The following is a 27477-nucleotide window of genomic DNA, read 5'->3' on the forward strand; positions in this document are numbered from 1 at the left end:
ATTACAGCTAGGACAAATATGATATTCTCTCTCTCTCTCTTTTTTCTTCTTTGTTTTGCGTGAAAATATTTAATTATTTTACCCTCTGGAAAGCATTTCCGTGTATGAGGTGAGATATGAATTAAGTTACTTCTTTTCCATAGCATAATTAGCATAATCCCTTTGCCCTAACACCTGTGTATTGGAGTACCGATAATTGAAAACATTTCTGGAATCTCTATGCTATTCCATTCATCTGATTGATTTACCAGATTCCTGGCATGGTGGTGAGAGGGACTTAACTTCCAACCTGAGTTCTAGAGCATGGTTATCCCTTGCTTCATTCCCTCCTCTAAGTGTTCTGTCTATGGATGAAACATCTAATTACTCAACTTACTTTTTTTCACGATGTTTCTAACCATTTAGATGAATGGATCGGGATAAATTCTTCTGGTGGAAGACAGCGTGCCCTTCCTGTGTTCCCTTTTTGAAACTAGTCCCTGCCATTGTAACATGTCTGGTCTTAGGGATGGGACAAGCCAGTAAGCACTCAATAAATATTAGGTAATTATTAGAACAAAGGCCAGAGAACACCTACCTCAAACTCTGCTACCACCCAACAATTGCTCATTCCTACCTCTCCCCACCTTAAGTCATGAATGTGAGTGAGAAAGGGATGTGGTAGGCTAAATAATGGCCACCCCAAAATGTCCATGTCCTAATCCCTGAAACCTCCTGGGTATATTACCTTTCGTGGTAAAAGGGACTTTATCAATGTGGTTAAAATGAGAATCTTAAAATGGGAAGATTATTCTGGATAATCTGGGTGGGCCCAATATAATCATCACGGTCTTATCAGGGCACACGGAAGAGTCAGAGAGAAAAAGGAGATGTGACCATGGAAGCTGAAGTTGCAGTGATGTGCTTTGAAAGATGGAAAATGGGGCCAGGAATGCAAGTGGCTTCTAGAAGTTGAAAAATGGATCCTCTAGAGCCCTCAGAAGGAACTCAGTTCTGCTCATACCTTGCTTTAGCCCAGAGAAACCCATTTTGAGTTCTGACTTCCAGAACTGTAAGATAAAAAAATTTCTGGGGCCGAAACCGGTTTGGCTCAGTGGATAGAGCGTCGGCCTGCAGACTCAAGGGTCCCAGGTTCGATTATGGTCAAGGGCATGTACCTTGGTTGCGGGCGCATCCCCAGTGGAGGGTGTGCAGGAGGCAGCTGATCGATGTTTCTCTCTCATCGATGTTTCTAACTCTCTATCCCTCTCTCTTCCTCTCTGTAAAAAATCAATAAAATATTTTAAAAAAATTTTCTGGGAAGTCAGAATTCAAAATGGGTTTTAAGCCACTAAATTTGTGGTAATTTGTTACAGCAGCAACAGAAAACGAATACAGAGGGAATCAGAATTTCATTGAACATTCTGCAAAACTGGCACTCCTGGACTCGTCCTTGTTTAAATTGTAAGGTTTGAGGCCCTACAAAGAACCTAGTGGTACCTTTCTTGCCATGTCACTCCAGCCAGATTTCACCATCCTTTAAGTCAGCGGTCACCAACCTTTCGGACCTCACGGACCACCAGTGGTCCGCAGACCACCAGCTGGCAATCGCTGCTTTCTTTTCTCTCCATTTTTGTCCATCCAGCCTGATATTCACTACCCCAACAATCTTCTTTGAACCTAGACTTAATAGCTGTTCTAAAATACTAGTGTTAACCCCACATACGGTTATTAGAAACACGGAAATTCAGGGAGCAAATTAAGTTGAAACATGAAATAACAATAAAAAAAAAATTTTAAGATTGGGGCAATTTTTTCCCCTCCCAGCATCAGGCCAAAGAGAAAGCTAGAGAGATACTGATACCAGAGACACTGAGGAACAAATCTAGTTAGAAACACTGAACCACACTACAAGCTTCTGAGCATTTGCTCAGATTGTTTTAAGACCTGGGGCTTGGGCAGAAATTGCCAAGCTTTTGTCCAAGCCCAGAAGCCTAGATACCGAGAGACAGTGGAGACTTAAGTAAAAATGCAGCTTGGAGTTTAAGAAATCTGGATTTGAATCCTGCTTCTGTGGACCACCGTTTTTCTTTTTTCTTTTTTTTCCTTCCTTCCTTCCTTCCTTCCTTCCTTCCTTCCTTCCTTCCTTCCTTCCTTCCTTCCTTCCTTCCATCAAAAATATGTCTTTATTGATTTCAGAGAAAGGAAGGAAGAGGGAGAGGGAGATAGAAACATCAATGAGAGAGAAACATCAATCTGCATGTGCCCTGACCTGGGAATCAAATGGGCCATCTCCTGGTGCCACACCAGCCAGCCTCGGACCCGTTTTTTGGTCTCTTTCTTCAAGAGGCCCTAAAAGACCCTCCTGTCAGGTGAGCTCATCCAAAGGCAGTGAACTGGGAAGATGTATCACTCCAACTCCTAACCCAAAACACGGATTTCTGGGTCTGTGTCACCAAAAGAAGAAAAAGTATAAAATGCACGTCTCTGGCATTAAGAAAGCGTGCTTTTAAACTCCTCTCTCCCAGAATAAAAGGCCCTTACTTTTAATTTTTTATTTGTGATGATTTTGTTTTTTCTTTCCGTTCTGTTACTAGCTGGAACGAAATGTTGGCCGGGGCCCCAGGCGGCTGCTGGAAAGGCGCCCTCCCAGGAGCAGAAGGCTCGCTTAGGAGAGGCTGGGGGCGGGGAGAGAACTCGCGACTCGGCCTCCCCAGCGCGGTAGGGATTCTCTCGAGTCTTTCCTGGGCTCCCTAGTCGGAGCCCCCCGACAGCAGGGGCGGGCGAGGAGACTTCGGGGGACACTCACGGCGCAATGGGGTCACGCAGCCCAGCCCCCAGCTCCCGGGAGGGGGTGAGCTGAGGAGCTGGGTCTGGCCGCCGCGGGGGCGAGGACCACCCACGATGGCCCCGCCCTGGCCCCGCCCTCCGCCTCGCCGGCGGGCCTCCCCGCTCGCCTCCCTCGCACGCTCCTCTGGGCCCGAGGAAGCCCCGCTCCGGGCTCAAATGTTTTTCTGAGTTTTCTCCTAAGCAAGATGGGCTGTGGTGACCAGCTCTCTCAGATAAAGATGAAAGGGGGGTAAGGGCCAAGACTGGGAGTGAAGAGGTGGCCTTTTCCCTCCTCGCTCGTCTCACCCAGGGAGAGCGCTGGACCGTGATATCCAGACATATCTTTACCTACTCTTACCCTAAAAGTTTTGGGTGGCAAATTTTAGTTCACTTTTAGTTTGGAAAAAGGAAATTAACATTAGGTTTTGGGATACAATGAACGCATTTTCAGATCAGAACTGGGATCTTTCGACCTAATTTAGACGAGAGGGGGTTGTGGGAGAAGGGGGTACATCTGATAGACTCAGAGGGACATGGGACCGAGGAGGTACATTGATATTTAGGGGAGTCTCCAGTCCTCTCCTCTACCCTTCCCCTTCTAGTTGCCAGAATGGAAAATTCATGGAGTTCAGCTTAGCCCAGGTCAACAAACTTTTATTGCCATTTCTGGCTCCCCCTGCCCCAGCAAGATCCTTGCTTCTAACACTGTAGAAATACTGAGCTCTGGTGCAGGGGAATGGGGGCGAGAGGGCGGGGGTTACCTCACCTCCTCAGTACACTGCCAAGCTTAAAGAACCCCACTTGCTGGAGAGGGAGGGCCACACTGGAGAAATTAAACAGAAGGAATGGCTCAGTTCCACCTTTGCTGGCTGCAGAATATGGAGGAGACCATGGTCCCGAACATTTTTCAAAGGGTGTCAGAGAGAGGGATGAATTTGGCTGCTGTTGTTCCCCTTGCCCTTGCTGCCATGTTTCCATGGAAATGAGGGAGGGACAGGATGTACCTCACTCCGACTACCTGGGAGGATGGCAGGGCAGGCATTTAGTAAACATTTTGCCTTCCATTGCTACCCAACACATACAACTGTCCCCAGCTGACCCCCAAGCTCACTGCCTGCTCCATTCCCTTCCCTTCTGGAGCCAGTATCATGCCAAATGGATTCCAGGCAGGGCTGCTGCGTCCACTCCTCAGCCAGGTCTCACTGGCAACAGTTGGACTCTGAGTGTGTCCGTCAACCTCAGTAGCAGCCTCAGTAGAGCAGTCAGTTATAGTGCCTCCGTGAAAAGCAGCATCTATACCCTCACGACTGTGCAACTGCTGTTCCCAAACATCTCTGCCCAGACAAAACTTAAAAAAACATAAAGCCAAATGGGTTAAGTTAGAAACAATACAAAACAACTCTCTAACAATGCTGAGGGCTAGAAAGGGGAGCGGAGGAGCATCTTCCCGAGACTTGAGCCACCTGAGCACCTGCCATCTGCCTGTTTGGAGTTTGCTTCTTCCCACTGGGCTGTTGCTGGGGGGAATCCAAATCTCCATTGAGCACTGAGAGCTGTACCCACTGCTGTTGGTGATGAGGCTTGCCTGTTGCCATAGTGAGGAGGTGCAGATGGATTCTCAGTACCATGGGTCAGCCCGGTGCTGTTGGTTGTAGAGCTGTAGCTTGATCTGATCTTTGATCTGATTCACAAGGATCTGGGACAGCAGGATTCCCACCAGCTGGGAGAGGCAAGAAGGATTGGGCCCTCAGCAATGAGCAATGCCCTTGTTTTCCCTGACTCAATCTTCCCAGTTCAGTCAGCACCATCTCATCTCCTCAGCAATGTCAGTGCCTGACACCCTAGCTGATCCCAGGTGCCCTCCCCCAAACAAAGGAGTCTTTGCAGAATTGTGGGACCCACAAGTCTTGCAGGGTAAGTTACCTGGGGGATGGCCAGGCCCAGTGCCACACCACCAAGTAAGAAGAGGTTGCTGTGTATCCAGTTGACCAATTTGTCAATACAGCCATTGGTGTAGATGACTTTACTAGCTTCCAAGTACTCAAGGGCCTGCATTCCTTGGCCACACATGGTGTTGATCACTGCCTAGTGAGAAAGGTAAAAAGCCGAGTGGGACTCCCATTCCAATAACCTTTTCTTTCAGACCATAGCTGATGGGCTTCCCACCCTTCTTAAAGTCCTGAATTGTTAGAGAATATATGTGGAGGATGCTAGGTTATAAGTTGCTAAATGCAGGCTTCCCTTCCTCGGAGAGATCCAAGTCCAGTTCTCTTTGCTTCAGAGACTCGCCCCTTCTGAACTCCCATGTGGGCTGCATGAGTAAAAGGCCATCAGATTGGGGTGAAGGAAAACATCTGACAGCTGTCCAACAAAATTGATTGGTTAAACTAGGGAATGGGGATTCCTAACTGTGACTGTCCTAATCAGAAAGTAACTCAGATCACTGCCCGGGAGGAAAAGAGGTGTGAAGTCTGCTCACCTGGCTGGGAGTAGGCAAGCAACAGGAGTAAGGCACAGAGCAACGCTCCCGGCTGGGGTTATCTTCTGAACAGTTGAAGTACATGTTCTGGGACCAGTCCTTGTAGGAAATCCCTCCACAGCAGCTGAACTGCAACAAAGCCCACCACAGAGGTTAAGAATCACCCACACTCACAATGACGTGATCAGGAGAATTCTCAGAACAGCCAAAAGTCTATGGCAAGTTTCCACTTGTAAGGGCAGGTTGTGTTTAACACAACCTTGAAACATGAGTCCAAGTTTCTCAATGGCCTTCAGGTGAAGAAGTTTTAGACTTTAAACTATGAGTTTCTTGAGGGCAGTTTCTGGTTTTGAAGTCCTGAATAGCACAGAACCTGGCAAAAGAAGGTGTTTAAAAATACTGACGGAAATAAAAGGCTCAGTGTTGCCAACATTTGTGTTAATGTAGAGAAGACACAAGAGGAGGACCTGCAATATTGTGGGCCCATAATTACTCCATGAAAGCAAGTAGGACTAGGTCAGTGTCTATTATGCCAAGGGAAGGGGAACTCAACACTGGTCTCAGAAGCACTTTTATTTAAAATGTAGCTTTTGATTCATAGCAGTATTATCCACAACAGCCAAAATTTGGAACTGACTCAAGTGTACATCAAAAGATGAATGGATTATCAAAGTATGGTATATACATACAATGGAATATTGTTGAGCCTTAAAAAGGAAGGGAATTTTGACACATCCTACAATATGGATGAATATTGAAGACATTATGCTAAGTGAAATAAGCCAGTCACAAAAGAACAAATACTGTGTGATTCCACTTATAAGAAGTACTAGAGTTGTCAAATTCATAGAAACAAAAAGTAGAATGGTAGTTGCCAGAAACTGGGGGAGGAGGAAATGGGGAGTTATTGCTTAATGGGTATAGAATTTCAGTTGGGGGAAGATGAAAAAGTTCTGGAGGTAGATGGTAATGATGGTTGTACAATGTGACTGTACTTACAGCCACAGATCTGTACACTTAAAAATGGTTAAAATGGTAAATTTTATGTTATGTATATTTTATCACAATTTTTAAATTTTAATTTCTGAATAAAAGTTAATATTAAAAAATCTTCCCAGTTCTTCATCCCCCCCCAAAGCAACCTCTTATAATAGTTCCTTACATATCCTTTCAGATTCCTTTTGCAAATATGAATACATGTTCTTTCCTCCCTCTTGTTTTACACAAGTGGTAGATTGCTATATATTCTGTTCTATGCCCTTAAAAATACTTTTAAAGCACCCTGCATGTATTTCTTTTTCCAACCCCCTTCCCAGAATCCATTACTCTGGCAGGTAATGAAGAAGGCCACAGGCCTAGAGTGTGAGGCCTCTCTTGGGAAGGTACCTTTGTTCACAGCCTCCTGGGCCACTAGCTGCCCACCCCCACCTCTTAGCCCATACCTCCTTCTGGCCAAAATCAATGAGGTTCTGTAGGTCCAAGTCATCTCGGTAGTGTACAATGGCATTATTGATGAGCTCACTCACTTTCCCTCGTGCCTGCCAGAGACAGAAGTAGGGAATAAGAACACAGAACTAAACCCTAACCTGCTCCTCCCTGCAGAAATAACAGTAGACAGCAGTCATCCTTGTTTAAGTTAGCCTTGAAATCAGAACCAAGTCCTAGTGATGGAAGAGAGCCAGTTCTGAAGCCCATCCATCCTTGGGCCCTCAGGCACCAGTGGACCTTCAAAGAGCCACATTTCATGATAATCAAATATTTATCTACTTCTGATACTATTACCACAAAATACTTGCTGATTGATGCAAAGCAGAGAAACTTTTTTTTTTAGTAGAAAAAAGACTTACTGAGCTGAAGCACTGACCTCTAGTGGACATAAGAGAATTACATCTCTTTAGACTCAAAACATCTACATTTATCATTTTAAGAGTTTACTAAGCCAGAAGGACTAGGACATTCTGAATGAATACAGTGGCTCTCAACTTCATAGTTCCTACCATGATCTTTTCCTTCTTGCTCCACTACTTTTCCCAAAACGTCTTCTCCATAATCCTATACTGTCCTCTACAATCATTTGCCCTTTGGGAAAGGAATTTTGGTTCTTAATGAAAGGAACTATCACTGAATGACAGATCACGTCCAGATATGGTAAGCACCGTTCAAAATCTTGTTTACTTTGCTCCTTCCTTCCTACTATTTATTCCAATAGACATTTCCCCCCCCCCCCCCCCAAAGAAGTAAAAAGCTCTTCATGTTGTCTGTGGTCCAATCATTTGCTGTTAAAATTTGCAGGTTATTTTGACTTTGTGTTCATAGAACTTACTTCCCTGTTAGCCTCTCAGATTGTCAGAGGGGAACAATCTTAAAGTCCTCTTTAAATATGGCGACTTTAAAGGCTATTCATTCATCCCTAAGGAGAAACTTTCAAAGGCTGATACTTCTTGGTGCTGTGGTTAATCAATCAGGCTAATCCCAGGCAGAAACTTTCCCTTCCTCTTCTGGTTCACACCTGAGAAGGCCCTTGGCTCCCAACACTACCTTGTCTGAGAAGACGAAGCCCAGGACCCCAGCAGCCAGCTGTAGCAGGAACACGATGGTGAGGCAGAGTGAGAACTGTGGGGAGTGGGCAGGAAAAGGCAACAGTCTGTTACCACGTTGGGCAGTAGCCCCTCCCAGGGCCATGGGAAGTACTGAGGGACCACAGGTTACTTCTCCCAGATGGCCCCCCACCCGGTAAAGGGGTCACCTGGGCTGAACTCTACAGTGAGGAGTGGACAGCACCGACCTTGGGGGTAGGGTGGGACAGAGGAAATCGAAAGGTTGTAGGAATGGCACTGGGAGGCTGAGAGGCACAGGGAGAAGGGGGCCCAGGTCTTTGTAGTGGGGCCGCTGAGCACTCACCGTCTGCAGGAGGCAGATATTCTCACGGAGGGATCCAATACAGCCACAGAAGGTGAGCAGAAACATGAGGATGCCCACCATGATCAGCAGGATGGCGGGGTCCACAGCCAGGTAGGCCAAGGCTGCTTCTGGGAGAAGGGGCTGTTTCTCAGTCTGAGCCTGTTTCTCAGTCTCAGGGTGGCACCCAGGAATGGGTGGAGGTGCCCCCCCAAATGTTCTCCTCCCCTAGTGGGGGGATGTCTAGTGTGGTTGGGTGAAGGTTATGGGGAGGCAGCACTCCCCTCTCAGGGGAGAACAAAAAGGGCCCAGCAGGGTTTGTGGCATTTAAGTTGAGGAACTAACAAAGTAAGAGCCTTTATTCTTTGGCTCAAGAGAGGAGTGACCACTTTCGCTCCAGAAAAGAATTAGGATGGTATTAGGCTTGCCAGCTTTGCTGATGGTTTCTCGGAGATTTTGTGCACTGGAGTAGGAATGGAGGTTGAGTTACTCCAGGACAGAGTGAGGGAGGGGCTGAAGCCTCTGATCACTTTGTTCCCAGAGGCCTACCTTCTTTCCTAGACATTTCCTAAGCCTAAAAGGCAGGTATATTTGCAAGGCTCATGGGAGCTCTGGGAAATCCAGGTGAACTGACAAGCTGCCAAGATTTGGCTAGAGGGTGGCTGCCCCATTTAGCCCCATAGCTTATATGAGAAGGAGTGGTACAGGGCTGAAGGAGACAGAGAAGGAAGAGCCCTGGCAAGAGTTGTAGGAAGACAGAGGGGGACCTATAGCTCACCTGCGTGCTTCATCAGCCGAGCATAGACTCCTATGGACACCATCACCATGGAAATCACCTGTGGAGACAAGGGACCAGCTAGACCCTGAGATTTTGGAAACCAGAGGCCTGACCACCATTGGGTAACCTTAAAGGAGAGTAGGAGGTCTTTCCCAGGACCCAGAGATAAGCATCCTTCTCCTCCCCAGTGATACAGTTGATAGTTGATAGCGCTTTATCTTCATGAAAAGCTTTTACCAAGACTATCCCATTCCATCCTCACAGCACAGTTATCTTGTGAGGCAGCTATTATTGCCATTTTACAGATGAGGAATTTACAGCTTACAAGGTTAAGAACAATGGCTAAGAACTTGGGCTTCAGAATGACTCAGACCTGGGTCCATGCTGGACAAATCTGGAGCCTCCGTTTCTGTATCTAAAGGTGGGAATTAAAAACAACTACATTTTTAAAAAGTAGATGAAAATGAAATAAGAAAATGTATGGAAAGTATGCACCACAATGCCTGACAATAAACTATCTGTCATTACTAAGTTAACTAAGTTGCCCTGGGTCACACAGAAGCTCCATGAAGTTCTGAATTCTAACCCACCTACATCAAAGGGCAGGTCTTAAAGTCAAAGCAGGACAAGTAGATGCATACTCCCAGGTCTCTGACTCTCTTGAAGGTCAATATGATGTCAAATTCAAGAATTAAAGTGCATACCAAAGTGAAAGAATGCATGCATGAATGTGTGGGTGTAAGAACAGCAGAACTCCCTTGGCAAAGGAACCTTTATCTTTATAAACCCCGATTACAGTGTGGAGGAATGGAGGGATGTAAGCCTTTCGAACCTCCTGACTGCCCTGAGGGGACAACCCATCAGAGACTACCAGGGATCCTCAAAGGGGTCTCCCTGCCACCCCCTAAGGCCTCCAGGAGTGCAGGGCTGCCCAGTTTGCACATCCTTAGGCTGCCTTTTCTTTGTCCCCAGGCTGATGGCGCTAAGCAGCAGCTGGCTGTCACCATGGCAATAGCTGGGGCCACGCTCTGGCTGGAGAGAGTTCTCAGAACAGGGTCTTGACCAACTCAGTCGGGGATATGGCTGGCTAGACTCCACTGTCCTGCAAGACGGAGACCAGCTGGAAAGAGCCATCTTGGGGCTTTCGTGGGAGAAGGGAATTGGACCCCTATAGCAGGTAACAGGGTCAGACTAATCCCTCCACAGAAAGACATTTTTCCTCAGGGGCCTCTACCATCTGGTGTATTCAGCAGTAAATGGGAAACCCTTATCCAAAACCATGTCTTCCAGCCCCCTCTCCTTACTCCTCAACCGTCTGACACCGTCTCTGACTTCGGGCCAGATATGCTATCATCTGGCCCTCACACACTTTGTCCAGGGAGTGGCTTGTAGAGCTGAGGGTGGGGCTGGAGGTGCCAACTTGCTTCTTGTCCTAAGCCAGTGATGGGCAACCTTTTGAGCTTGGTGTGTCAAACGTCGCCAAAAAACTGAGCATAACTCGGGTAGTGTGTCACTTTGAGGAAAAAACATTATTTCGCAAATGTTTCATCCTCAGGAGCAGCAAATGTTTCATCCTCGGCCTGCGGCCGCCTTAGCGGCCGCATGTCATCAAAAATGGCTACACGTGTCAGTGCTGACACGCGTGTCATAGGTTCACCATCACTGTCCTAAGCACAACCAGGCTCAGGGAACAATAGGGTGAGTGGGCGGCAAGAAAACCAGAAGACAGAGATGCAGTCATCCCCCAGGCCCAGAGGCACGGCCCTTTGCCAGAGTGATTGAGCATCTCTGCCTGCTCTTTAAAACACCACAGGCAATTACACTTCTGAATATCGCTTTACTGGATCATTTAAAAATACGTATCTGCTCTTTATTTCTGTTGCTTTCAGGTGCCTCACTGTTTTTTCCACATGTTAAATTTTCACAAGAGTGCATAACTTTCCACAAAGATGATCTCTAATTAAATCCTGACACAGCTAAAACAAGAAAGGGAAAGTAAGAGCCGCCATGTATCACAGGGTGACTTAATTCCAGGCATGGGCCTGTAGCTATAGCAGTTGTTCTGTCTCTATTTGTGGTAGATAGAATAGTGTCCCCCCAGAGATGTCCTGTACTAATTCCCAGAACCCGTGAATGTTACCTTATGTGACAAGAGGGGCTTTGCAAATGTGGTTCAGTTAAGGCTCTTGAGATGGGGAGATTATCCAGTTGGGCCCAATATTACCGCAAGGGACCTTAAAGAGGGTCAGCGTCAGAGGAGATATGTGTGACAATGGAGACAGAGGTTGGAGTGATGGGGTGCCATGAACCAAGGAAATGGATTCTCCTGTAGAGCCTCCAGAAAAAAACAGCCATCCCTGCCAGCACCTTGATTTTAGGCCAGTGAGAGCTTTTTTGGACTTCTGAGCTCCAGAACTGTAAGAAGATTAATTTGTGTTGTAAGTGTGTGGTAATTTTTTTACAGCAGCAATAGGAAAACTAATACACTATCCAAATCCAATTCATCAGGTGTTAGGTACAAGGTACTCTGAGGACTGCAAAGACAAGTAAGATGTGGTCCTTACCCTTAAGGAGATGCATGCGTTATCTGGGAGAGGGGCAAGAGCCTCTATAGCCTAAAGCAGTGCTTCTCAACCTTGGCTGCCATTAGAATGGGGTGGGGGGAGGAGAACTTTAAAAACTCCTGATGCCTAAGCTATACCCCAAAACAAGTATATCTGAATCTCTGGCACTGGAACTTGGGCAACAGTAGTTCTGATTGTGTTCCAGGTGATTCCAATGTGTAGCCAAGTTTGAGAACCACAGCCTCAAACGCACTCTGCCAGGGATCTAGAGCAGCAGCCGAAAGCTATGTTACAATCAAGATTAAGACTTTAATATTATCATTAATATTTAATATGATTATGAATGATACCACTTATGCTGGTGCTCACTAGCTAACTCTAAAATCCTGCATTTCGGTCACTGATCTGCCTCTTTCTCCTGGAGTCACAAGTTGCCCTTTCACACTTCTATTCCTGCCCACATCTCCCACCTTGAAGTCTTTAAAGCTCCTGCCATTCCAAAATAGTGCTGCTGTTGTTAATAGCAGAGCATTTAAAAACTGAATGGAACCTTAGAAATGCGTTCTGCCACTAATCTCTTTTTATAGATGAGGCAGAAAGAGCAAAGTGATACTTGACCAAGTGCACATAGGTGCAGTGGTAACATCTGGACTAAATCCAATTTCCAAACTCAGTTTGGTTCTCTTTCCACCATATCATTCTTTGCCACAAAACCCTTATAACACCCCACAGTATCACCAATGACCTCCTTTCATGATAAGGATGGAGATAAAGACACTTCTTATCTTAGAACAGCTTTTCATATTCTGGCTAGAATAAAATCTCACTGGAAACTTTAAAAAACTAGACATAGTTTTTAAAATAGCTGAGTCCAGCAAAAGGCATGTTCCTGAAGAGTTGTCAATCAAATTATGTAAAATAATGTGCATGCACCAGTACCTTTATCCATATGTGGGGTGAGTAATCAACTAAAAATGAAAATAGCCATCCCCTGGGCTCCTCGGAAAGTGGCTGATTCTAGAACTGGGGCAGGAAATATACTAGATAAGACTGGAGTTTCTTGTAATAACAGAAAATAAGGAAATGCGCAAAAACAAAACCACACATTGATGTGGGTATGACAAAGGAACATCAAAATAAGGAAGTATGGAATTATTACCTCCAATATAAAATAAATGCCCATGAGTTCATACTGATATAAATGACTTAATAAATAAGTAAATGAGGAAGAAAAGACAAATCTCCCATGCAGGAGAGTTCCAAATAATTTATGTAGGTACTGTTCTCTTGAGGAGGCAGAGTGTAACTCTCCACTCCTAAGTGTGAGCTGCACATAGTAACTTCCTTCCAAAGAGTACAGTATGGATAAAGGGAGTGGGGGTGGGGGAGGGAGGCTAACTTTACAGTGGAGAACCCTAACAAACAAACCTCAGCCAAATTATCAAGGTCAACATCAACAGAGAAAAATCACTGGTGTATGATATGATGTGATGGAAATGGCACTACATCTCTGTGGTCTACCTCCCCAAACCTCATAACTCCAACATAATCAGGAGAAAGACATTAGGCAAATTCCAATAGAGGAATATTTCTGCAAATTCTGCAAAGCATCTAACCAGTATTCCTCAGAACTGTCAAAGTCATCAAAACCAAGGAAAATCTGAAAAACTGTAACTAAATATAAAAAAATAAAATATATCTTAAAAATAGCCACCCCCCATTTATTAGTTTTGTAAATCCTCATTTTTTATATCAGATTTTCTTAAACTGGGATTCTCTTGCATGCAATCACCAAAGTGTAAAGCAGCAGATCTTAAAACTGTTCAGATAACAGAGCACTGGGAAGCTACAGTGCTCTGTTGGTATAGCCTACTAGAAGCCCGGTGCACGAAATTCATGCACTGGTGTGGGGCGGGGGGGGGGGGGTCCCTCAGCCCGGCCTGCACCCTCTTGCAGTCCGGGACCCGTCGGGGGATGTCTGCCTGCTCACTGCTCCTTACCTCTCGGCTTGCTGCTCCTTAGTGTTGCTCCTTAGCGCTGCTGCGGAGGCAGGAGAGGCTCCCACCACTGCCATTGCACTTGCCAGCCATGAGCCTGGCTTCTAGCTGAGTGGAGCTCCCCCTGTGGGAGCACACTGACCACCAGGGGGCAGCTCTTGCATTGAGCGTCTGCCCCCTGGTGGTCAGAGTGCATCATAGTGACTGGTTGTTCTGCTGTAAGGGTCGCTTAAGGCTTTTATTATATAGATACAATTTTGATATGTTAATTTTTCTCTTAAGTGTTAAATATGCTATTACTGTTATCTAATTTACAATCCATATTAACGTTTTTCACTTATCCTGATAATGTCATTTTAACTATTTTCTTCTTTTTTCAGATCCAGGAGCCAATTAAGGATCATGCATTTAGTGATCAAGTCCCCTTTACCCCGAAACAGTTTTGCAGCTTTTCCCCTTTACTTTGTTTTAAAGATACTGACTCTTTTAAAAGTTGTGGTAAAATACATATACCACAAAAATTAACCATTTTAAAGTGTACAGTTCAGTGGCCTTACGTACATTCACATTTCTGTTCAACCATCACCACTATCAGGTTCCAGGACTTTTTCATCACCCCAAATAGAAACCCTGTACCCATTAAACAATCACTCACCATTCCCCTCCACTCTTCCAACTCCTGGCAACCACCAACTGGCTTTCTGTGTCTATGGTTTTTGCCTATTTTGCACATTTCCTATAAATGGAATCATACAATATGTGCCTCTTTATGTCTGCTTTCTTTCACATAGCCTAATGTTTTCAAGGTTCATCCATGTTACAGCATGTATCATTACTTCATGCTTTTTATGTCCTAGTAATATTCTATCGTATGGATATAACACAATTTGTTTATCCATTCACCCATTGATGAACATTTGGGTTTTTTTCCACCTCTTGGCTACTGTGAATAGTGTTGCTATGGATATCTGTGTACAAATTTTTTGTTTGCATACCTGTTTTCAATTCTTTTGGGTACACACCAAGGAGTGTAACTGCCAGGTCATAGGAATGGAATTGCCAGGTCATATGGTAATTCTATGTTTAATTTTTTGAAGAATTGCCAAACTGTTTTTTCACAGTGGCTGTACCATTTCACAGGCCCACTAGCAATGTATGAGGGTTCCAGATTCTCTACATCATTGCTAACCCTTGTTCTGCCTTTTTTTGTTGCTGTTGTTAATCCTCACCCAAGGATATATTTTCCCATTGATTTTTAGGCCGAGTGGAAGAGAGAGGGAAAGACAGAGAAAAACATTGATGTGAGAGAGACACATCGATTTGTTGCCTCCTGCACCCACCCTGACCAGGGATTGAGCCTGCAATCAAGGTACATGCCCTTGATCAGAATCGAACCTGGGACCCTTCAGTCCATGGACCGATGCTCTATCCACTGAGCCAAACCAGCTAGGGCGACACTGACATTTTTTATAAGTCCAGGCCTGTTGTTTGGCAGAATGTCCCTCAATTTGGATTTATCTGATTGTTTCCTCATAATTCGAATCAGATAACACATTTTTTTACAAGAATATGACAGGAATAATGTGTCCTCAGTGTGTCATGTGAGGAAGCACAACATAATTTCTATCATAGAAATAAGGAATGATCTAAGAGATGATGTAGATGTTAAACATGTATCTCTGCATCTCATAAAATAACATAGGCACTACTCTAACTAGTTTCCTATTTTCTATAATATTTGGTTGCTATTTGTCTTCTTTCCTTTGCCTATGGCTAGTACTAGCTGGTAGATAAGCAGCCACAGGTACTAATGTTCATGGTAGAAAAAAAAAATTATCTCCATTATCTTGCCTCCTCCACCCCTTCCCCAACAAATTGGGAAAAGATGGCCACAATTTGATGTTTGTGAGAAACAACCTTATTCCAGCCTCCAGGACACTGCTTCAGGGCCATCAGTGCTGGGAGAGGAAGGGTTAGAGGGGCCTCAAGTTAAGGCCCTGAACAAGAGTTCTTCTGGCTCTAGTGCTCAAATGCCAAAAATCACACACAGATTAGCTCTTGGGAGTCCATTTCTATTTTAAGACTAAGGTGGTGTGTCAAGCCTTAAAGCATGAACCTATGAAAAGTCCTTGTAGATAACAGAAGTTATATACATATAACTTCTCTGTAAACTATAATAATAAAAGCATAATATGCTAATTAGACCAGACGACCTTCCAGATGAAGCCGGGACTGCAGCCGTGGGATCTAGGCAGCTGCTGAGGCAGTGGGGGAAGGATCCAGGCAGCTGCTGCAGCTGCAAAGGCCTACTCTTGCACGAATTTCGTGCATCGGGCCTCTAGTAACATATAAAGACATCATTAATTATCATCTCGCTCTGGCTAATAGTAGGGAGTTCAAGACTGAAGGAAGCCAGGCTCTATCTCCATCTACTTGCCACTTGTCAGGAGAAGCACACATTCTCGCTCTTCAAGTTCACCCTCAACAGGTGACTTCTAGGAGCTATTTCTTTCTTAAAAAAATTTTTTAAATTGATTTCAGAGAGGAAGGGAGAGGGAGAGAGAGAGATGGAAACATCAATTATTGATCGGCTGTCTTCTACACACCCTGCACTGGGGATCAAGCCTGCAACCTGGGTATGTGCCCTAACAGGGAATTGATTTGCGACCTCCTGGTTCATAGCTCAACACTCAACCACTGAACCACACGGCCAGCCGGGCTCTAGGAGCTATTTCTAACACAATGGACCAGACATTGGTCTAAACACTTTATATCACTACTAGAGGCCCGGTGCACGAAATTCGTGCACTCGGGGGGGGGGAGGGAGGCCTCAGCCCAGCCTGCACCCTCTCGCAGTCCGGGAACCTTTGGGGGATGTCCGACTGCCGGCTTAGGCGGAGAGCAGGCTTAAGCCAGCAGTTGGACATCCTTAGCGCTGCTGTGGAGGCGGGAGAGACTCCTGCCACTGCCGCTGTGATGGCCAGCCATGAGCCCGACTTCTGGCTGAGCGGCGCTCCCCCTGTGGGAGCGCACTGACTACCAGGGGGTAGCTCCTGCATTGAGTGTCTGCCCCATGATGGTCAGTGCGCGTCACAGTGATCAGTCCTACTACCATTTGGTTGATTTGCATATTAGCCTTTTATTATATACTAGGGGCCCGGTGCATGAAATTCATGCACAGGAGTGTGTGTGTCCCTCAGCCCAGCCTGCACCCTCTCCAATCTGGGGCCCCTCGAGGGATGTCCGACTGCCCGTTTCCGGGATCGGGCCTAAACGGGCAGCCGGACATCCCTCTCACAATCCAGGACTGTTGGCTCCCAACTGTTCACCTGCCTGCCTTCCTGATTGCCCCTAACTGCTTCTGCCTGCCAGCCTGATTGATGCCTAACTGCTCCCCTGCCAGCCTGATTTCCCCTAACTGCCCTCCCCTGCAGGCCTGGTCATCCCTAACTGCCCTCTCCTGCAGGCCTGGTCCCCCCGCAACTGCCCTTCCCTACAGGCCCGGTTGCCCCCAACTTCCCTCCTCTGCCGGCCTGGTCACCCCTAACTGCCCTCCCCTGCAGGCCTGATTGCCCCCAACTGCCCTCCCTTGCAGGCCTGGTCCCTCCCAACTGCCCTCCCCTGCAGGCCTGGTCACCCCTAACTGCCCTCCCCTGCTGGCCATCTTGTGGCAGCCATCTTGTGCCCACAAGGGGGCAGCCATCTTTGACCACATGAGGGCAGCCATCTTGTGTGTTGGAGTGATGGTCAATTTGCATATTACTCTTTTATTAGATAGGATGATTTCATTGCATTTTGACCACAACCCCAAGAGGGTGTTAGTATCTCCATTTTATAGAACTTATGTTGGGAGAATTTAAGTAACTTTCCCTGGTTCACTCAGTGAGTGGCTGAAGTGGGTTTGGAACCTAGGTCCTTATGACCTCAGCCACATGGCTGCCTTCCTCTCTCTGCCTCACAGCAACCTCAGGACCAGTACATTCACCATGGGACATATGAGGTGGGAAGAAGATGCCTACAGTTCTTTTCAGGGAGCAGCTGGTAATCTCCAAACTGGGTAGGGCTCAGGCAAGGGGAAGGAAGATAGCACCAGGAAGTGATGGTGCCAGCAGGGGAAGTCCCTGGAACAGTGCCCTAAAAGGAGAAGACACAGCATCACCACACAGGGCCCACCAGTCCCCGAGAGAAAGCCCTGTCTTCCACATTCTAAAGTCTGGTCTGTGGGAAGTGGGTGCATCTGTCCCAGGGTCCTCTCCTCTTCCTTGAAATGTCTTCCCTTCTTCTTTTGAAGGTGATGGTGGAGGACAGCTGATATTAGAGTGATTCCCTTTGTAGGAATCAAAATCCTGTTCCTCCCAACATCCCTGTGGGTCTGCACTCCAGTTTCTTAGTCCTTTCGGTTCTCATTTGGGATGACGTCAAGGAAATCACAGCCTGCTAGAGCTAAAGCTGGGCTCAGGATCTGCACACACTGGTCCTTCTGTGGCCAACCCAGCACTGTTGTTCCTGGGTTTCTGAGGTGGCAACTCTCCGTGTGAAAATGGCTTTTGGCTTTCTGAATTGGGGCTCTTTCCCCTCCAATGTCTAGGGCCAACCCTTTAGCTTACTTAGGCCATGGCTGGTTTCGGTTTCCCAAGTTTACAAACGAGTAAGGGAAGTCCACAAGGGCTCACAGTAGTCTAAATACTCAAACTCGTGGCCCTGGAGTGACCAGCCTGATGCATAGCCTGCTATTGAGACCTTGAGAGGTGCTATATGTTTTCTTTTACTTTTTCAAAGACGGCTCGAAGTTTATGATTTTCTACTTGGTAGAAGGCAAAGAGAGCTATTAGGGTAGTTAAGAAGTTATGCATGTGACTTGACAGCAAAGGGTGTGGTTCTTGTCTTCTTTTTTGGTGGTTTTTAAAAAATATTTATTGGGGTGACACTGGTTAATAAAATTATATAGGTTTCAGGTATCCTACATAATAAAATGGTAATATGTAAATTACCATCACTCCGCTACGCCCACGATTGGGCCAGCAGGAGGCGCAGGGGGCGGGACTCAGGGTGGCCGGGGTAGCTGATTGGGCCAGCAGGACGCTGAGCTCGCCTGTGTCATGGCTGCGCTGGAGGCTTTCGGAAGGCCTGGTGCACCGGCGGACAGCCGGCCAGCTCCCCCGTGATCAAAAGCCAAAGCGGGAGAGCTGGCCGGCTGTCTGCTCCGGCACAAGGCCTTTCGAAAGCCTCTGCCACGCCGGAGGCTTTCGGAAGGCCTGGTGCACCGGCGGACAGCCGGCCAGCTCCCCCGCGATCAAAAGCCAAAGCGGGGGAGCTGGCCGGCTGTCTGCTCCGGCACAAGGCCTTTCGAAAGCCTCCGCCACGCCGGAGGCTTTCGGAAGGCCTGGTGCACCGGCGGACAGCCGGCCAGCTCCCCCGCGATCAAAAGCCAAAGCGGGGGAGCTGGCCGGCTGTCTGCTCCGGCACAAGGCCTTTCGAAAGCCTCCGCCGCGCCGGAGGCTTTTGGAAGGCCTGGTGCACCGGCGGACAGCCAGCCCGCTGGTGCACCAGGTGCATGATTAAATCATGCACTGGGCCTCTAGTATAATTCTATAATACAGCATATGTACATTGTCTTGTGTGTTTACCACCCAAAGTCAAGTCTTCTCCCATCACCATTTATCCCTCCTTTACCCTCTTATCCCTCCTCCCACCCCCCTTTCCCTCTGGTAATCACTATACTGTTATCTGTGTCTATGAGGTTTTATTATTTTATTTTTTGATGTTTTAACCCTTTGCACTCGCTTGCTTTTTTCTCGATTCCTTTATTCTAATGCTAACCATGTCGAGTCACACTCGACATCCGAGTGCAAAAGGTTAAAAAGTAAAAAGAATGTGACTACTTCACTTATTGCAGCCTGCTTAATCTATGGGGAAGGGAGGGAGATGGGCTCTACTTACTAGTGTCTTTAGGTGTGTGTGTGTGTGTGTGTGTGTGTGTGTGTGTGTGTGTGTTGGTGGCGGGAAGGGACCCATGCCATTCAGGAGGGTTTTTTGCCAGGCTTGATGCCTGGTCATTTCCTCATGGCTTCTGAGTCAGATTATAACAGATGGTGCTGCGATGTGTGGGGCATTCTGAGTGCCCTGGAGACTCCAGTACTGTGGTCCTGAACAAGAAAGTGAATTCCTTGAAGAAAATACTTCACCAGAGGCCTTCATCAGCCTAGGGAGGACCTGAATGGGGGTCCATGTGTGCTGTATTGGAAGTAAAAAAAAATCCGGGTGCTACAGATTGTAATTATACCTGGCCCTGAGGGAGAGGATGGCTGTCATTTTTTCAGACCTGGCTTAAGAGGGCCACAGGACCCACTGCAAAGGAGAACACAGTTGGATAACCCCTAGCGGGAATGCTCAAGGACTTCACGTTGTGATGCATATTGACAGACTAATGTCCATGAGAGAGGGAGGAAGGGCATGCCCACCCTGTAGGGTCTGCTCTCTCCTTTGCCATCCAGTAAACATTCAATAAATACCCACTCTTTGCCAAACACAGCTGGGCACTGAGAATACAGAAGTTAATCTACCCTCAGGAGCCTGAAGTCTAGAGGAGACATAAACAAACACGTAATTGCAGCATAGATAAGGGGCCTGGCAATCAAAGGATGCATAAGGTGCCGAGGGAGCCCTGAGGCATGGACACCAAGGAAGTCTGGGCTGAGGCACGGGCTGGAGGTCTGAGCTTCTGGATTCTGCCTGACTCAAAAGCCACCCCAACTGTTGCCCCAAGTGGGAAAAGGACCATCAAGGAAGGAGGTGGCTGCTGTGGGCAGTGCTGATAATGTTCCTGCTAACGTATGCCCGAGGCTGATAAAGCATGTACCACCCCACTGTCTTCCCTCTGCACAGAGCTGTCCATGTATTGGTGAGGAAAGGCAGCTGTTTCTTGTTGTTGTTGTTGTTAATCCTCACCCGAGTATATTCTTCCATTGATTTTTAGAAAGAGTGGGAGGGGGGAGGGGGGAGAGAGAGAGAGAGATCAATTGGTTGCCTCCTACACACATCCTGACCAGTCCCGGGGATGGAACCTGCAACCCAGGTACATGCCCTTGACCGGGAATCGAACCCGCAACTCTTTGGTTAGCGTGGGCTTAACACTCTAACCATTGAGAAACACTGGCCAGGGCAAGGTAACTATTTTTTGACTGAAAGATTTAAATACAACTTTTGGTATCTTGGGACAACCACTCCAAGCCATGGGATCCCAATGATTCTGGGGAGAAAATCAGAACTCCCAGGCAAAAGGGAAAACTAGGTTTAAAATGGAAAGAGGAGCAATTGGTCCTGGTCCCAAAGGAGCTTTCCGAGTCAGGCTCCAAATCCCCCCCAGAGTCAGGGCTCCTAGAGCAGCAGCAGAGGTAACCACCGCCACCACGGCATCACTGAGCATGAGCACAGACGACGCTGGCTACCTTCCCAATGTATTCCAGGCATAGACACAAACATCATCCATCCTCAGCTCCCAGAACACTCTGCCTGGAAAAAGGGTGGGTGGACAGTCCCAACCATGGGTGCCTCCTGGACAGAAGAAGGGAATTTGATTAGGATTATGGAAGTCTGCAACAAAGAAAACCCAGTAACCAGTCCCTGGAGGGGGATGGGAAGAAAGATGACCCTGATCTGCAGAAGCAGCGCTTCATCCCCAGCTGCACTTGTGTGGAAAGAAATTCTGCAGCTCTGGGCCTGGGGGAGAACTGATACTCAGGAATACCCAAAAAGTGCTGTCCCGGGGAAGGTCAATGTCCCAGGGATACCAAGGACACAAGAGAGATGTATCCTTAGATCCAGCCCCAAGTCTTGAAGCACTAAAACAGTCCCCAAAGTGATGCATTCATCTTTAAATAGTTCACAGAAGCAGAAAAATGTTCTCTTTTAGAGTACAGAGATTGACAGAGAGACAGATATACTGGCTTCGGGTCACACAGTAAGTTGGTGCCAGAAAGAAACTCGTCCTTCGCTGTGCTATTTCTAGAGCCTTTGGCTTTTCTGAGCCTACAGGAGAACCAAGAAGGGGATCTTCTCTAATTTGGGGTTGTGTCAGCTTGGTTAGCCAGATCCCCCGACCTCGGATGAAGCATCTTTTCCAAGGTAAATGGGTCCATGGAGCCACGCTCTCTCCCTGGCTGCAGCCTCCCCAAGTCATTTGTCTGGTAAAAGTGGGGTGGAATGGAGTGGGGAAGTCCAAGAAAATGACCATGAACACAAGTGCAACAGATGCACCCAGCTGTTGTTGCCACCGGGGAGCACGGATAAGGGTGTGGTGCCAAGGGCTCTGAAGGAGACGCAGTCTTGGCTGAGAGAGGAAGTCAGCCTGAGGATCTGAGGGCCCGCGATGTTAGTGCTGGCACTGAGGATAGTGTGTCGTCCTTGAGGATGGCAAGCCATTGGCCTGGCGCACTCAGTGACAACGTAGGAGGGTTCTTCGGGACTTGCCCTTAGGTGGGGAGTTCCCTTTAGGATATCCCCAAGCCCTGGCAGAGGGGTGGTGAGATTTTCTCTCGTTCTCTTCTAAGCTGCAGTTGAAGCAGAACCTACACCATGGGGTCGTGGGTTGTCTGGTTAACTACTAACACTGCTAACACTCTAGTTACAGTAGCAGCCTTCTGGGCCAAGAACTTCCCCTCGAGGCACTGTGGTTGAGTAGAAAAGTTGCCAGATCAAGCCTTCTAACCAGCTGTTGGACCCTGGATAAAACAATGACCATCTCTGTGCTTTAGCTTCCTCATATATAAAATGCAGGTGCTGGACATGCTGTCTTTTACATTTTTCCCCCCCAGTTCTAAAACTGAGAATTTGTTACGAGCTCAAACTTCATTTTTCCCAGTACAATGGCTGAGTGTGAGCTGTCACACCACGCTCCAGGATCTCTCTCATTTGTCCCAACAGGCTAGCACTTACGTGCTTCTGTGTCTGTTCTTCACACCACAGCCCTTGTGAAACCTTTACAACAACTGGCTTAGATGCCTGGTCTGCTCTCTCTCCTCAGAAGCATATTTCAGACTCATAATTACTCCCTCCTGCAAGTGTGAACTTTGGGTCTCAGGCAGAGAGGGGCACGCATAATGGGTACCTAGAGCGGCAGCTCCGGTGTAGTTGGAGCCGGAAGAAGAAAGGGGAGTGGGGGTGAAGCTCCCTACATCCTCAGATCCAGAGGGGCCCAGGGACTCTCTAAGACATGAAACAGGATTGAACTACATTTCATGATCTGGTCCAGCTGGATTCTCAGTTCCAGCAGAGTATTTCTGCCATCCTTGATCAAACTGGGTTTGATTTTATGGAGGAGGAGACTAAGGCCTACAGGGGTGAACACATTGCCCAACGTTGTCAACCATTAATGGCAGCGTGGGGATGAGAAGCCAGGCAACCCCAGTCCAATGTTTTTTCCACTCTTCCACCCGCAAGCAGAAGATTCTGAAAATACCCCTGGCCTTCCAGCCCACCCTTGAGTCCTATTTAAAGATGCTGAAGACCGGCAGACCCCAGGGAATGGCCTCAGGTCCTGAGAAAGGGGGGCAAAGTTTGGGACAGTGCTGGGAAAGACATCCACACCTGGAGGCCACTCCTGTCCCTTCTCAGCCTCTGAGGCCAGGGGGCACCCGAGGCCTGCAAGAAGAAGAGATAAAAGCCCCTTAACCCATTCTCTCCGAGGTAAGGGGAAGGAAGGTCTGGGTTTTCCCTCTTTCTCTTTTTTCTTTGCCAACAGGGCCTCCCAGTCCCCAGGCCTGAAAGTCCCCCAGTCATGACTGTACCAGTGGGTCTGCTTTGGTCCAACAGGAAAACCCGCCCCACCCCCCCCCCCCCCCCCCCCCCCGCTCTAACCCACCTCTTTGGCCTGACACAGACCCTCATCCGATGCCCAGAGAATGCCCATAAGTCTTGACGGAATCCCTTACATCCCCTCCACCCAACGCCCCCTCCAGACACAGCGACACTGGGGTGTCCCTCCCCAGGATAAATTACCCCGAAGTGCCACCAGCCTAGAAAACTAGGCAGCGCCGCTCACCACGCTCGCCTAGAACCGGGTATCCCAGGACGCCCCCTCCCCGGCCGCGGGCGGCGCACTCCACCCTCCCGGGGTGCTCTGCAGCCTGGGTGCCCCCGCGACCCCTAAGACTCACCCAGAAGAGCATATTGAAGAAGAAGAGCAGATATTTCACCAACGGGCTGACGAAGGAGAACTCCTCCCCGTAGGCGGCCGGCGCCCCGGGTCTGCGGGCCATGGTCCCGCCGCCGCCGCCCCCGGGGGCCTATCTCCCCGCGGCGGCCGGCCCACCTGCGCGCTCGGAGCCCGGGGGCATGAGCCGCGCCACCGCCGGAGCCCGAGCCGCGGGGAGCCGCGCCGCGGCGGGAGGTGCCGAGCCCTGCGTCCGCGTGAAGCGCGGGCAGGCGAACGGCGCCACCACCGGAGCCGCGGGGAGTCGGTCGCGCGAGCAGCCGCGGGCAGCGTGAGCGCCGGAGACTCCGCGGCGGCCCGAGGACCAGTCCCGCCCGCTGGGCTCCCAGGAAACCGGACCCGCCCCCGGCCGCCCATTGGCGCGGCTGCCAAAGCCTGACTTCTCATTGGTGGGTCGCTTGTGTCACTGAGGGTCCTGCCATCCCTCTCCTCCGAGAGGAGGGGGAGACACCTGTTCTGTGAGGGACAACTTGCTGAAGGGTCAGCGGTTCTGCCTCCTCCCCCGAGAAGGAAAGCACCCAGGCTGCAGCTGCTCCAGGGGAGAGGGATGGGAGGAATGCACCCCGCATCACGTCCTCGATCCCGTTGCCGAGCACATACACAAACACACATACATTAAAATCAACAAGTACGGGCACCCTGAGTTGAGCAATGCTCCCAAGGTTGTGGGAATACAAGAGAGGAGAGAGATAATCCAGGGGGTATGGCAATAAAACCAGGGAGACAAAACTAACCTATAAATGACAATTAGAGAATATTGAAGAATAGCTGCAATCCTGCATAGTAACTATACATTTCAAATGCTTACTCCTGAGGCTCTGTAACCCAATAGTGGACATTTGATAACATCAACAATAATTCTGCCTTCCAAATTCATTACTGTTTCAATCCCCATTCCCTGCTCCCTTAGAGTCTTGGTGTACACACAGACACCATTTTTCACACGTTGATCTGACACTCGCTGTAGGTGGTGGACTCTGTGCTGGCTACCATAAGGAACACAAACATGAATGCTGTCGACTGAATGTTTGTATCCTCCCCCCTTTCCTGTGTTGAAATCCTAACCTCCAAGGTGATGGCATTAGGAGATGAGGACTCTGGGAAGTGCTTAGGTCCTGAGAATGGAGCCCTCGTGAATGGGACGAATGCCTTTATAACAGAGACCCCAGAGAGCAGCCTCGCCCCTTCTCCCATGTAAGGACACAGCGAAAAGAGAGCTGCTTATGAAGCAGGAAGTAGACTTTCATCAGACACTGAATCTGTGGGTGCCTTGATCTTGGACTTAGCCTCAAGAACTGTGAGAAATACATTTCTGTTGTTCATAAGCCATCCAATGTATGGTATTTTTGTTATGGCAGCCCGAATGGACCGAGACAATGAGCGTGAGGGAGGAACCTGATTCCACCCTCATCAGCTGCATGTCCTGGGCAAGCTACTTAATCTCCCTGAGCCTCAGTTTCTTTAACGTTTAATGGGGAGAGTCCTGGCCTAACAATGTTGATGTGAGGATCAGGTGAGATAATGCATACAAGTCACTTAGCACCGGTTGAAGGGCTCACTAAATGCAAAATTTTGTTTTAACAGAGTTCAGAATCCAGTAGCAAAATATGATAACCGCACAGATAACTCTAACACATTTGGTGGAGGGTTAGTGACGATATCGTGACAAGTAGAATTAGTTGGGAGGATGAGATTTAGAATAGCAGAGATGGAGGGGAAATGTAATCCAGGTGGACAGAAGGGTGAACCAAAGCCTGGGGCCGCCCTGGAGCCGGGTGAGCCCTGGGCCCCGGGTCCGGGCGAGGCCGCGGGCCCCTGGAGCCGGGTGAGCCCTGGGCCCCGGGTCCGGGCGAGGCCGCGGGCCCCTGGAGCCGGGTGAGCCCTGGGCCCCGGGTCCGGGCGAGGCCGCGGGCCCCTGGATCCGGGTGAGCCCTGGGCCCCGGGTCCGGGCGAGGCCGCGGGCCCCTGGATCCGGGTGAGCCTGGGCCCCGGGTCCGGGCGAGGCCGCGGGCCCCTGGATCCGGGTGAGCCTGGCCCCGGGTCCAGGTGAGGCCGTGGGCCCCTGGATCCGGGTGAAGCAGTGCCCCTGGGTCCAGCCGAGACCAAACCAGAGGGAGTCGGACCTGCATTACCACCATTTGTCCACCATCCAGAGCTGAGGGGTCAGTGCCGACATGTACTCATAGGGAACCGGTGGACATTGATATTGGGTCTCAAAAGAACTGTTGGTCCAGAAAGAAACTCACTACAGACTGATTCATTTGCCTGTCAGCATAACTATTATTGCTCGTCGCACATTCAATTCTTATAAGTATATCTATAGTGACACATGATTTCGCTCATCTAGGGGAAATGATGAACAACATAGACTGATGAACAAGAACAGAACCGGAAACAAGGAGGCATCGATCGGACTATCGGGCCTCAGAGGGAGGATAGGGGAGGGTGGGGGGAGGGGGGAGAGATCAACCGAGGGTCTTGTGTGCATGCATATGAGCCTAACCAATGCTTAAGTTCAACAGAGGGTTGGGGCATCCAAGGGGAGGGGTGTGGGATGGGAATGGGGGGATGAGGACAAATATGTGACACCTTAATCAATAAAGAAATTTAAAAAAAAAAAAAGCCTGGGGCCGCAAAAGCACACTGTGTTTAGAGCAGACCGGTTCGGCTGGAGCACAGGGTATGCTTCTATAGCCGTGGAAGATAATGCCAACTGATGTCAACACAAGTTGAATTGAGTTAAAATAGTGGAAGGACTTGAATATAAGATTGGGGAGTTAGTGTTTAACCCATTTGGAAAAAAGGAGTTTTGCTTTATTTTTTCAGTTAAAGAGGAAAAGAGGCTGTGGAGAGAAAGGTTTGTTAGGAGACCACTATTATTAATAGTCTAGACGTCAACAATTAGGATCTGATTTAGAGGTAATGGACAGAACTGATAGGAAAGGATAGCAGTGAAGTCACTGGGAAGATAGAATCTCTGGGGCTAGCCTATGGTGGGGGTAGGGGTAATAGGAACACCAGGCATGGGGGCTAAAGAAGTGAGCCAAGGCCAGGTTCTTGGGAGAGTGTCCATTAAAAGGTTAGTTGACCACTTGAAGATCAGTTTTAGTATAAAGGGGTGGGCAGAAGTCATTTTACAAGAGGTTAAGGGGTGAATGGTAAACAAAGGATGGGTACTCATTTTCAAGTGTTAGGGTGGAGACAGAAAAAGACCAAGCTGTTGAATGTTTCCATTAGATGACATCCGAAGATGAGTTTCAGTACAGACAGGAAGAGGAAGGCAGGTCACAAGAGGTCAAGGAGGGAATGGGGGTGAAATGGAAGCTGTGGATGAAGGCTGTGGACACCTCAATCCAGTTTGAGGGTTACAGGAGCTTTAAGGGTCCTTATAACAAGAGGAACGTTCTCTTTTAGCATACAGAAACCTGACATGCTTGTAGGCAAAACAAGCCAGTAAAAAGGGGTTGAGGTGGAAGATGGAGGGGACAAGGTTTTGGAGTTAATGGATAAGAGATGGGATCAGGAGTCAGTGGGATGACCACAGTGCTTATCATATAGAAGTCAGAGATGGCGCCTGTCCAGAAGGAAGACATGCAGCTGCAGAACAAAGAATGAAGAAACTCGATGTACTGAGTTGGAACAATCTCCAAGACAAATTATTAAGTGAAAAGGGCAAAATAAGGAACAGTGTATGTAATACATTCTGGTTAAAAAACAAAGATAAAAATAAGAAATGACATTTA

The 27477-nt window shown here is 48.2% G+C and overlaps 1 protein-coding gene across 4 annotated transcripts in view; it reads right to left on the minus strand.

Annotated features, from left to right (window-relative positions):
• Positions 1-1289: 1289 nt before the first annotated feature.
• TSPAN33 (tetraspanin 33) overlaps positions 1290-27477 on the minus strand; it is a 49611-nt gene continuing 23423 nt past the window's right edge. The window contains exons 1-8 of one of the 4 annotated variants that reach the window (XM_079785718.1): positions 23679-24031; positions 8964-9021; positions 8189-8313; positions 7826-7900; positions 6730-6825; positions 5288-5416; positions 4732-4893; positions 1290-4528 (exon numbers count right to left, since the gene is read on the minus strand). In XM_079785718.1, coding sequence (XP_079641844.1) covers positions 4427-4528; positions 4732-4893; positions 5288-5416; positions 6730-6825; positions 7826-7900; positions 8189-8313; positions 8964-9021; positions 23679-23780 — 849 coding nt within the window. In that variant the 5' untranslated portion in view covers positions 23781-24031 and the 3' untranslated portion in view covers positions 1290-4426. Of the gene's footprint in view, positions 4529-4731; positions 4894-5287; positions 5417-6729; positions 6826-7825; positions 7901-8188; positions 8317-8963; positions 9022-23678; positions 24032-27477 lie in introns of those variants that run through there. The other 3 variants (XM_079785717.1, XM_079785720.1, XM_079785719.1) reach the window with 3 other exon arrangements.

The sequence above is a fragment of the Cnephaeus nilssonii genome, assembly GCF_951640355.1.
Source record: "Cnephaeus nilssonii genome assembly, chromosome: 12".
Classification (NCBI taxonomy): Eukaryota; Metazoa; Chordata; class Mammalia; order Chiroptera; family Vespertilionidae; genus Cnephaeus; species Cnephaeus nilssonii.